The sequence below is a fragment of the Pangasianodon hypophthalmus genome, chromosome 4 (genome assembly GCF_027358585.1).
Source record: "Pangasianodon hypophthalmus isolate fPanHyp1 chromosome 4, fPanHyp1.pri, whole genome shotgun sequence".
Taxonomy (NCBI): Eukaryota; Metazoa; Chordata; class Actinopteri; order Siluriformes; family Pangasiidae; genus Pangasianodon; species Pangasianodon hypophthalmus.
Window position 1 is genome coordinate 22,946,299 of NC_069713.1, and position 12,450 is coordinate 22,958,748.

General features: G+C 39.7%; 1 protein-coding gene across 2 annotated transcripts in view; it reads left to right on the top strand.

Moving 5' to 3' along the window:
• prkdc (protein kinase, DNA-activated, catalytic subunit) overlaps nt 1–11,995 on the top strand; it is a 43,684-nt gene extending 31,689 nt beyond the window's left edge. Inside the window, exons 66-86 of one of the 2 annotated variants that reach the window (XM_053233083.1) lie at nt 706–930; nt 1,607–1,715; nt 1,848–1,950; nt 2,118–2,283; nt 2,604–2,778; nt 2,916–3,100; nt 4,064–4,244; nt 4,565–4,725; nt 4,860–5,071; nt 5,165–5,252; nt 5,793–5,936; nt 6,041–6,248; nt 6,339–6,406; nt 8,442–8,662; nt 8,887–8,979; nt 9,264–9,344; nt 9,467–9,538; nt 9,835–10,036; nt 10,153–10,341; nt 10,706–10,845; nt 11,420–11,995. In XM_053233083.1, coding sequence (XP_053089058.1) covers nt 706–930; nt 1,607–1,715; nt 1,848–1,950; nt 2,118–2,283; nt 2,604–2,778; nt 2,916–3,100; nt 4,064–4,244; nt 4,565–4,725; nt 4,860–5,071; nt 5,165–5,252; nt 5,793–5,936; nt 6,041–6,248; nt 6,339–6,406; nt 8,442–8,662; nt 8,887–8,979; nt 9,264–9,344; nt 9,467–9,538; nt 9,835–10,036; nt 10,153–10,341; nt 10,706–10,845; nt 11,420–11,624 — 3,228 coding nt within the window. In that variant the 3' untranslated portion in view covers nt 11,625–11,995. Of the gene's footprint in view, nt 1–705; nt 931–1,606; nt 1,716–1,847; nt 1,951–2,117; nt 2,284–2,603; nt 2,779–2,915; nt 3,101–4,063; nt 4,245–4,564; nt 4,726–4,859; nt 5,072–5,164; nt 5,253–5,792; nt 5,937–6,040; nt 6,249–6,338; nt 6,407–8,441; nt 8,663–8,886; nt 8,980–9,263; nt 9,345–9,373; nt 9,539–9,834; nt 10,037–10,152; nt 10,342–10,705; nt 10,846–11,419 lie in introns of those variants that run through there. The other variant, XM_053233084.1, reaches the window with a different exon arrangement.
• The last annotated feature ends 455 nt before the right edge of the window (nt 11,996–12,450 follow it).

Sequence of the window (12,450 nt, forward strand, 5' to 3'; positions counted from 1 at the left end):
GAGAGAGAAATTGTGGATAAACCAGATATTTCTCAACCAAACAGTGTTGAATGTTATTGTTTCACATGGCTCTGTCCATTTCCCTATATTGGTGTGCAGCAGTTCTACTGGAGCTATTGATTGCACTCACGTCACAATAAAAGTGGCATCAGAAAATGCTAATCATAAGGGATTAAATTTCATGAACATGCACCTGGTTTGTGACATAAGTTTGTTATGGTTAAACATTAAAAATATTACATTAGCAATGCATAAATGCAAAAAAAAAAAATTAAACATCACAGCTTGATGACTCTGCCATTCACTGATCAAAATTCTATCTTTGCTTCAGAAAGGTGCATTTGCACTTTTCTCTATGGCACTATCAAAAAAAGAATGTCCTTTTTTTAAGGTACCTTTTGATGAGCCACATAATGTGTGGGCATGTCTGTATTTACGTAAGCGTTATGTGCACACACATGACAACTACGTACAACTGACAAATTTTTACCTTCGTTATTTACAATTGTGAATATGACCTGCATTTGCGTCTTTATAACATTATTTTGTGAATACATTATTTTGTGAAGAATTTTACATTTTATACGTAAGAATCAACCTGGAACCTTTTCTATGCAATCCCTATCCCTATCCCTAGGGTCTGTAATACTGTCAGACATAAATAAAGCAAAAACATAACACCATTTATCAATGTATGTCCAACAGGAAACTTACCTGCAGTACATGATGCGCAGCATGTTGAAGCAGCTGCAGCAGGGGCAGAGGGACCAGGCTCTGCTAAGCTTTGTGGATTCTGCCATGAAGGTGGAGCAACGAAAACTGGTAATGGAGACACACTACAGTCAAGACCTCAGTCTCCTCTACATCCTGCAAGAGGACTACGATCGTGCTAAATACTATGCCAACAACTGCATGCAGGTCTTCATGCAGGTGAGTTTTAGGATTAGAGAATAATAAAAAGAATTTGGGGGAACAATGAGCTTTGAATCTCAGTGTAGGTTGTCACAAGTACATGAAACCTCACTCACTGGTCTCCAGAGTTAAAATTAATAATTATTGTGCTTCAGCTTCTATTAAGCGTTTTGATACTAATATTGTGAAGATCAGCCAGAAATCTTAGTTTGCAAAAGTAGGTTTTGCATATTATTGAAATGAGCTCAATCTAAGTGGGCCCAGCTAAGTGGTTCAAGAGATATGGATATGGATTTCTAAGATATGGAAACAGTGAAAAAATGTTCATCATACAACTTATGGTTCACTAGATTCAGGCCAAAATGTAAAACACTGCTCTGTGGTGCCAGCATCAGTCCGAGCAGGCCCATCTTGCTTGCGTGAGCAGTAAGAGGGAGTATTAACTAGTGACCAAGTTTCACATTTCTGCAGCTTAGTTTGATTTGCATGATATGTTTTAGTGCAACATAGTATAAGAAGAAGAGGAAGAAAAACCCCAGCAAAAACAACTGGGTTCCAGCATCTTCAGTGCTTGGCCCCCTAATTAATTGTGGTTGAATAGACACATTTAGAAAAAATTTATGAGGAAAATTCACCAAGAAAATGACACACGCTTGAGTGTGTAAGTGACAGTTAACACTATTTTGTTGTACAGAACTACTCCAGTGTTGATCCTCTGCTGAACCGCAGTCGTCTGACCATGCTCCAGTCAGTCCAAGCTCTCACCGAGATTCAGGACTTCCTACATTACATCACAGGAGAGGGTGAGCTGCATAATCTCCTTAAGAACACTTAGTAAAACCATAGTCATATTTGTTTGTTGGTATTTAAGATTGATTTGGATAGCTATTACTTACATATGATAGGTCCTGTAACCTTGTTCTCTTCTGTACCAGTCTCAGTGGGTTCTTTGAAAAGTCTGATCAAGAGGTGGACCAGTCGCTACCCTGATGCTAAAATTGACCCCATGAACGTGTGGGATGACATCATTACATCCCGGTTAGTCATCTGAGCTTTGCATATTTTGTACCAGGACTGTAGATTTATCTCTTAATAATTCATCAGGTCTGCGCAAAGTTAATGAAATCTGCAGTTTAGGTAACAACTTTGCTTTCATACAGGGGATTGTGTGTGTAATCTCTCATGTGTATCATCTCATGTCCCAGGTGTTTCTTCCTGGATAAGATCTGGGAGAAGCTGTACTCATCTCCTGCTCACAGTATGGAGGTGGATGGAGCTGAGCAGGACAGCACAGCAGAAGAGTTAGCAGCACTAGTGAAGGACTGCAAGTTTAATATGAAACTGAACATGGCAGATAGTGCCTGGAAACAGGTACTTCATAATCGTGTAATCTTTCAGCACATTAGCAAAGCCTTGCTAGCTTATTTATACCTGACGCACCTGGTGTCAATGTGATGCTGTAGGGAATTTTGCTGGTTTACACTAGGGCCTGCACAACATAATCACTTTAAATGTGTATGTTTTCATCTATATGTAATAAAAAAAAAATAAAAAAAATAGAGAAGCCTAAAACTTTCCACTTTACAGTTTTCCATCAAAGCTGATCATGTGTGCTATTATTATTAGAATTATTGATTCTTATGGATCTTTATAGATATTTTGCTTATTTTCTTGCATGATTATCACACCAGAACAACTTCTCCGTTGCGACCAAGCTGTTGAAAGAGCTTCATAGGGAGGCGAAGGCTGAGAAAGGTCGGCTACAGCGCTGGGTGCACAGCTTCAGCCGTTTCAGCCAGCGGAGGAGCCAGACCCAGGGGCCCGCTGAGCAGATTAGCTCCCTGCTCAAGACTGTCCCACTGCTTGGTAGAAACTGTTCTACCTTAATCAGTCTTTCAAATGTCTAAACAAACTGCACTTTCTTTTACAGTCCAGAAATGTGTTTAACATAGTGAATGACAAAACCAGGTCTTAATTCTGATTTATGTGTTTGTGTCATGTAGAGGAGTTTGAGAAGCAGAGTGAAGGCTTCACTGGAAAGGTGTTCAGAGACCAGAGGATCCTGCTGGGCACCACCTTTGACCTTTTGGCTAGCGCTGTGCACCGCAGTCCCTCAGCCCTGGAGGCCCTTGGAGGAGAGAAAGCACAGAGAGTTGTAGAACTTTCCAGGGCATCTTCCAGTGACCGGGTAACTTTTGGTGTTATGTTTAGCTCAACTTATTTAAAATGTGAATATCCTTGCATTTGAGTTTTTTTCCCACACATGAATAGATCAATACATTCACGTGCAACAATTTGTGCACAGGGGCATTGTCATGATGAAACAGGTTCGGGCCTCTTAGTTCCAGTGAAGGGAAATTGTAATGCTACAGCATACATAGATATCCTATACAGTTGTGTGCTTCCAACTTTGTGGCATCAGTTTGGGGAAGAACCACATATGGGTGTGTTGGTCAGGTGTCTACATACTTTTGGCCATATAGTGAATATAATAACAAGCACATTAATATAAACCTTATACCCCTGCCCGTTCTCTATGATCCTCCTCAGCTGCTCTACTCACTGTTCCAGCTTTTAAACTCAGCACAATGGGTGCCAGAGCTTTCAGCTGCTCTGCACCCAAACTCTGGAACTCACTCCCACTGCATATTCATCAGTTGGACTTTTCACTGTTCAAATCCCAGATTCATACACATTTGTTTAAAGCTTTGTTATGTTATTGCTGTATCTATTTAAATTTTGTTTATCTATTTTAACTATGCTGCTCTTATTGTATCTTGTTTTTCTCGTGGTACTCTAAGGTGTCCTTGAGCGTTATGAAAGGCGCCAACAAATAAAATGTATTATTATTTATTTTTATTATTTAAACCTGAGTTGAATTACAGCCAGCACTATTGTCAGACCCATGCTGTCATAGAAAATTCATCACCACCTTCTAACCAAACAGATTCATGATGTTCTGTTAATCATCTGATGCCAGTAATGCCTCTTTGCACCTGCACATACTGTATAATCTGCTCAAGACCACACCTGAAAATCTGCCTTCCGTCTAGCTAACTTTCTTTAAATTTGCATCCTTCCCTATTATTTCTTGTGCTCAGTATGTTATCTGACCCTCTGACCACTTTATGTCTCTTCTATGAAATTTTAGGTGGTGGAGGGATTGCAGACACGTGCTCTCGAGCTATTACACAGTGCTGCACGCAAGGCTGAGGAAGAGGAGCAGTCATTTAGCCAAAAGCATGCAGACACACTGGGCATTGTGGAGGCCTACATGACTCTTGCTAACTTCTGTGACCGCAGACTGAGGGAGGAGGAACAAAGAGAAGAGAGTAAATCTAGGAGTGCATACCAAAACATAATGTTTCTATAAAGTTTAATGTTCTACGTCTTAATATGTTCTATGAACCATATTAAGGCAATAAAAATGAGGGTATTGTTCCACTTGTCCTGGACCTGGGCTTCCCATTATGAAGTATAAAGTCAGGTGTATAAAAACTGATGTATAAAATCAGATGACCTGCTGAAGTAGATATTCAATATTGTGGGGTTTTCGTGTGACATGTTCCAGTTTATTCGGGGGTTCTCTAGCAGCAAAATGGCATTTACATAAAGCTTGTATTCTAATGCTCGTCCTGTTCATGTTTTGCAGTGAGCAGTTCTCCCGAGATGCAGAGTTTGCCTGCTCATGTAGTGAACATGATGCTAAAAGCGCTGAAGCTCAACTCCGAGGAAGCCAGACTTAAGTTCCCTCGCTTACTGCAGCTGGTGGAGCTCTACACTGCAGAGACTCTGGACCTGATGGCCAAAGAGGTGGAGCTGTGGATAAAATTTGGGACTCAAAGCCCAGAAAAAAAGGCCTAGAGTGTGGGATTGTTATTGTAGGTTAATGTGAGTATGTCATTTACGATGCAAGTCCTAACGGTAGCCATGTTGTGTTTGGATAGGTGGTAAGCGTGCCCTGCTGGCAGCTGATTGGCTGGATCAGTCAGATGATGGCTCTGTTGGACAAACCAGAGGCAGTGGCAGTGCAGCATGTGGTAATGGAGATTGCGGAGTGCTACCCACAAGCACTCATCTACCCCTTCATGATAAGCAGTGAAGGCTACACGTTTGAAGAGTCTGCTATCGGTCATAGGAACCAGGAGTTTGTCCATAAGTATGCTGAACTGGATCGTTAGTGACTATTACAAGCATGTAAATAAATGAAGAAAAACATTGTTATGTGACTGTTATAATTTGTGTGTTTCAGGCTAAAGTCAAAACTGGATAGAGGAGGAGTTTTTCAAGAGTTTGTTGATGCTCTTCAGCAGCTCACCAACCCTGAAATGCTCTTTAAAGTACTAAATGCATTTTAAACTTTTCTTTTGCTATAATCGATATTTACCATACAAATGTAATCTAGGGAGGCATTTTTTCATCACTTTCTTTATGACATGACACCAAGTCATCATTTTTATTTGTTCTTTTTTTCCCTCTTTGGCTGTGCTTTAAACAGTCCAGCATTGGTTGATGGAAGAGTTCTGAATTGTAAATGATGCACAGCTTGAAAACACGGTTTGCTTAAATCTCAGCTTTAAAAAATAATCCTTATTCATCATAATTTGGTCTCACTGCCATTTCCAAAGTGTGAAGAAACAACAGGGATAAGTGAATTTTTATCTACTCAGAATATTTATGTTGTATTAAAAAAATTTAATGAATGGGTACTTCTGAAAACCTCTTCAAATATTCAGAATAACATCTACCAATATGTACCATAATAAAATTTTATTTACATTATAATATTCTTAATATGCTTAGCAGGTCTTAAATTTACATTAACATGTATCCTATTGACACTGCTGTCCTGTCAATTTCTTTTATTCACTGATTGGCAGGATTGGTGGGATGAGGTTAAGAGTCAGTTGGAGAAGCCCAACATGGACAAGAAAATGATGAAGACACTGTATGAAGAAATGAGCACCTCACTCTGCAACTCCAAAGCCCCAGGAATTGGATCCTTCCGGAAAAAATTCAGCCAGGTTCTCAGTTGTAACACCTGAAACTGTTCCCATTCGATATTTCAGTGAATAAGTAACTGTACAAGGTAAAGCCTGTATTTTCTGTCCTTGTCTGTGTTTTTAAGACATTCTCCAAAGAAGTGGAGAAGCTTTTTGGCTCAGGTGGCTTGAAGGTATACGAAAAGCGTAAAGATAAGGATTATATTAGGAGAGTGGATGAGCTGGTGTCGTCCATGAGATGCTTCCAGAAAGAGCCAGGGAATCTGAAGGAGTACTCACCCTGGCTCAGTAACTTCAGCGCAGACACACTCAGGAACGAGCTGGAGGTGCCAGGTTAGGAGAAAACTATCAGCCTCCTCAAATGAAACGTTTCAGAAAATTCCTCAAGCAAATATTCAAGACTAATTTGCCTCCCTGCTTTAGGTCAGTATGACGGAAGATCCAAGCCTCTGCCTGAGTACCATGCGAAGATCACAGGGTTCGATGAAAGGGTATGTACTTGTGGATGGTGGTCCTCGTATACTCTGACTGATATAATAGTATTTTATATTATTTTTCTCTGCTTAACTTTTTCTCCTGCATTAATTACTGTTAAATGAGGGTAAAAGGACGAAAATTTGTTTATTAATTCATTATTTCAAGTAAATGCATTATACTGGTCAGGGTTGCAGTGGATCCCGAGCCTATTCCAGGAACACTGTTTACAAGATGGTAGGCTTGGGATCGATGCCTTTTCTTATATATTGATAATCGGAAAATTTTCCTGATGATTATCGATTTTTATTGGTAATTTTCAAATATAAATACTGGCTACTGCAGCACATTCTTAAATCTATAGCGTAGGCCTACATGTACGCTATTAAGCGCACACTGACGGTCTCGTTTCAGGAAGACCCACTAGATGGAGCCATATTACGAGTCAGACGAATGATAGCGCTCAATTATATCTGCAGGATCTGTTATATCTCCCCTGGGGACTCCCAAAGCTAATATGCCAGCAATATTAAACAGTAGTCTAATAGTCTACAGTGCGTAGCAGCTAGCAAATGCAAATTACCCATTTAAATGTACTTTTAAACCATCGATGTCTCAAAGACGCATTGAGAAATAATCGATATATTGATGTTTTATGACAACCCTACAAGGCTGAATACACACTGGATGGAAGAAATGTACTTCTATGTTACAGTTTATGTACAGAACAGAATTCCATGTGCATTTAATAGTGTATTGTAGTGTATTGTGTAATAGTGTATTGTAATGTAATATTAGAAACCTGTTTCATCATAGCCCAAATATTATAGAGCATATAACTAGCACAGGTCAGCAGGGGTGTGATAAATGAGTGTTGTATAATCTTATTGGCTCTGCAATACTAAGCATCATTAGGGGTAAAGGAGTCCTGTACTACCCTTCTCTTTTATGTGATTCATATTCTTAGAAATGGAGTAATATGCCTACAGTCATGGGAAAAATAAAGTACACCCTCCTTCAATTCTGTATTTTTGTTTATCAGCACCTAGACGACAATTGTGAGGTCCTCAACAACTTCCGTAAACAAATAACCTCTGGTGACATCTGGTGATTTCAATATTTTTTTCCCAAAAAACGTAAACCAACATGCAGAAAAAAATAAGTACACTATAATTCAGTATCATGTAGAACCACCTTTAAGAAACACCTTTTTCCCATGAATGTATATGTAGAATCAGTAGTTTTAGAGTCCCATTCAGGGTGTGTTTCTGGGATAGGATTCAGATCCACTGTGACCTTGATCAGTATAAAGCAGTTACTTAAAAATGAATGAATAAATGAGAAATATCCATCTTTGTTCCTGAAAGAGAATTTCTCTGTGTCTCTGGATATACGCTTACCCCAGTGATGGCTGGTGATGATATTTCAATTTTAGGGCTACAAATATCCTGCTATCTACCAGGAACTCACTGCTCAATAAAGGCATAAAACTGGTGGTTCTGCAGTTTGTTTTTTCATGTAATTTTACTTTGATTGGAGAATGTGCACTTAGTCTGTTTACTTTTAGGCATTTTGAAAATTCACTGATTGAGAAAGTAATCCACCTTGTTCATGTTTATTACACCAGCTGTTGTATTTCACATGTGCCTTTCTTACTCACTGCTGATGACTTATGTATGAGTCAGCATGTGATCTTAAATAATTTAGCCTCAGTTTACATGAGCACATGAGGGGCGTTTCACCAAGTGTATTCACTTGCCCTGATTGTTGGTAACAGGCTGCATGAATCTACAATCTGGGCTAGAAAGAACTCAGCCCAGATTGATTTTACTTACAACTATGAGTTACGCTATTGTTCTTGGTTTCACAAAAGTCCAAAATAATTCACTTTTGTTAACAGCCAATAAGTTGATGTTAGCACATTTAGACCAGTCGGCCCTGATTTATCCACTGTTATTCATCTGTGGCATATTTTTACAGAGCGAGGTTGACGCGAGACTGAGCCAGTTAAGCAACGTTTATTGTGACTCTGTTGTGCATTTGTGACTCAAGGTAAAGGTTATGACTTCCATTCGCCGTCCAAAACGTCTCATCGTGCGAGGCAACGATGAAAGGGACCACCCGTTCTTGGTGAAGGGAGGAGAGGACCTGCGGCAGGACCAGCGTATCGAGCAGCTCTTTGGTGTCATGAACATCATTCTCAGTCAGGACACAGCCTGCTCACAACGCAGCCTGACACTCCGTACCTACCAGGTTGTTCCAATAACCAGCAGGTAGAAGATCTGTTTCTGGACCTTCTTACAGATTAAAACATACGGGAAGCTTCTTTTATGTGGGTCACTCTAGGAGAAGACAGCTTATGGGACTGTTGTTTAATTATTATGGGAAAGATTGTGGTGTTTGAGACTTGTTTCAATCCTCCTTTGTATTCTGTTGGATGACTGTCTGCTCATGTCAGTCCACTGGTAAAATCTTGTTTGTTGATTTTTGTCTGCAGAATTGGGCTGATAGAGTGGATGGAAAATACCTGCACACTGAAAGACTTCCTGGCCAGCAAAACGACTGATAAAGAGCAGAGGAATATAACCCTGTATGTTTTCTGTTTATGCCATGACTGTGACTTGACTCTGAATGGCATTTGTTAGTTCTTCTCACAGTTGTATTTAGTTTTATTAACATGCAGTGATGTATCTACTACTACACTTATTCTCTAATTCACTTTATTTCATGTTTCTATGGCCTTACTTGTTCATTTACTTCCCATCACTATAAAAGGTATAAACCATTGTTTCCTCTGACAGACCCTCTGAAATCTTTCTAAGCTAATTCCTTGTAAGGCATTTTGACACAGCGCATGTTTATTTTGTATTTTAGGCCCAATCAAATCTATGACACTTGGCTAAGTAAAATTGCTGTGAGGATTGAGGGAATAAGACGATACGCTGAGACATACAAGTATGTTATTGTTCATTTCCCTTTTACAGCAGTGCCTTAATGTCCTAGTGAGTCTTACTGTCTGCTGAAAATGGAAAGACCAAGTGAACATTACAGTGTGTGATGTCATTTTACTACTACAGGAAGGCCAATCGCACAGACACCGTAAATAACTTTAAACGGATTGAGCAGAGTGTACCAGAGGATCTGCTGAGGTATGCTCCTACAAGAGTTCCATAATTTTCTAATTACTATGTGTTTTACATTGTGTGGAAAATAATTATTAAGTGGAGCTCAGATTGAAACAGGGCAGAGGAAGACAAGTGGAGAGCTAGCTAGTCTAATTATTATAGAGTACTGGGGTATGATGGCAAATCCTTTGAATTGAGATTTTAATGACTATTGAGCTGAGCAGAGAAATTGAATTTTATATATGTTTGTATGAAAGCCTGGGAGGTGGATGTGATAAGTAATTTTGAAACTTTGATGGTTATTTTTCTGTCCCATCCAGACGAGCCTTTGTGAAGATGAGTACGACGCCTGAGGCCTTCCTTTCGTTGCGCTCTCACTTTACCAGCTCCCACGCACTGCTCTGCATCAGTCACTGGGTGCTGGGTATCGGAGACCGTCACCTCTCCAATTTCATGATCAATACTGAAACAGGTGGCATGATTGGCATTGACTTTGGCCATGCTTTTGGATCAGCTACTCAGGTTTGGATGCCATTTTCACTTAAATTTCTCTCCTTATTCCTAATCTTCCTATACAGTAAAGTTTGCTTACACGTTGCATTAGATGTAGCTGAAACATGCTATTTGTATTTTTTAAGTTTCTGCCAGTGCCAGAGCTGATGCCTTTCCGGCTTACACGTCAGTTTGTAAGTCTGATGAAGCCCATGGCGGAGTCCGGCCTGATCCGCAGTGTGATGGCGCACTCACTCCGGGCCTTCAGGGAAGAGCCTGACCTCCTCCTCAACACCATGGATGTTTTTGTCAAAGAGCCTTCTCTGGACTGGAAGGTATGAGGATGTCTCATGCATTTGAGTGAAAGCTTAAAAAAAAAATGAAATGATGTATATAGTGAACACTGACCCTCAGGCATATCTTTAGGTCTGACTTATTTTTTTTTTACTACGGTCCTTTGTATTTAACACTCCAACAACTGACGATCAACAGATTGGTAATAATTTGACTTTGACTTTTGAATTTTAGTTTTATGCTTGTGAAAGTCCTATACATGTTACGTATGTTTCATGTCAGGGAATAACAATGCGAGTTAAGGAGTGAGGAAATACCACCAGTTGTGTCCTAAATTGTCCGTTTTTTAATCTCTGACTACCTAACTTTCCAGGTTCAAATATCTTTTTGTCCTTATTTCTTTAGAACTTTGCACTAAAGCAGCTTAAGAAAGGAGGCACCTGGACTGAGAGTGTAGATACCAAAGAGATCAACTGGTACCCTCTACAAAAGATTGACTTTGCTCGCAAGAAGCTAGAGGGAGCCAACCCCTCAGTTATAACGAGGTAAGCCAGGCGCCATTACAGCACTTTCTACAGGCACTTAGGATAGTGTTTCAGTACATCGCTGTACAGCTGTTTACCTTTTGCATGCAAAAGTAATTTAATTTCAGTGGAAATCAAAGCATCAGACACCTCACATCCCAGACGTCTACTACAACTGAACTTTCCAGTCAACTTTAAACTTTTACACAAATTTAGGCCATAAATCCAATAACTAGGCAGCTTTTAGATGCATTGCAGCCATCTTTCATAGAGCAGCACACCCACAGAGGTGAAAATGTAATTGTACTCTGACACTGAACACTCAAAGGTTTGTATGAAAAGTAACTGGGGAAAAAAACTGGCAGACAGGATTCTTGTTTCAGAATAAGGAAACCTGTTTCAGATATCTTGGTTTTGAAATAAAATGGGGTGCAAACATTTGCACTCAACTGTAATACTGATAAGCCTAAAATCCAAAACAAGCTAGGTCGGAATGTTGTACTGATTGCACTTGGAATTTGACATCACTAAAACATTTAAAAAGTACAATTATGATGCTGAGTATTTTAGTTATAGCTGATATTTTCTCCGTCAGTGAGGAGCTGCGTCTCGGCTTTGAGAAGGACTCTGCGTTTAAGGGCATGTTGGCTGTGGCTAGAGGAACTGAGGAACACAACATCCGTGCCCGGCTTGGAGAGACAGAGCTGAGCGTGGAAGAGCAGGTGGACTGTCTTATTGATCAGGCAACTGATCCCAACATACTTGGAAGGACCTATACAGGCTGGGAACCTTGGATGTGAGGATTTTTACATGTAGTGTCAATACAGATCTCTTATACTAGTGTTCTGTCAGAATCATTCCTGTGACTACACTGTGGTGTTGCACCCTTGTGGCCACCTTATAATTTGATGTGTCTTTTACACATAATAATAACTTAACATACTATAATAATAACATCTTTTAGACATAATAATAATACCTGGTGTGTTTTAGAGTGGGGAGGGATTGGGCTTGGAGTTCTTTTGGCACTGAGGTCAGAAATGCATATTAATGTTTTTCACTGTATGTTAATTTGGTAGTTCTGTTCATCTCCACACACATAGCACTGTGTGTAAATTATGTGAATAAATGCAAAAAAAAAAAACCACACACATCCTGCTTGAAATTAATACTACATTAGCCTGTGACTTTCAATTTAAAGCTGCTGTAATTGATTTTTAAGAGCACACTGGCCAAACTGTCTTCCTGATTGATATCACTAAAATAGATGCCCTGGAAAGACAAATGTTTCTGTCACCGGGTTCTCTAATCAGCAACTAAACATTTTACAACTGTCCAGCTATATTAGCTAATTAGGAAGCTCAACAAAGAAACAGAATTCTCTGCATGTTAATTATCTGACACATGCCTATGCAGCCCATACAAAGGGTTAGCTATTGATTAACAGGAATTCAGTCGCTAGCTTGAGGTAATCCTAGCAATGGCACTGACGAAGTTTAGCTGCAAGTTCCGGTTCCAGTATTGTTAACAGCTTGCACTACAAAAGAGCCAAAGAAAACGAAGAGTGCAGAGAAACAGGTAGCAGTCCAAAAATGACACAGGGATGATCAGCAGGAAAGACGAGTG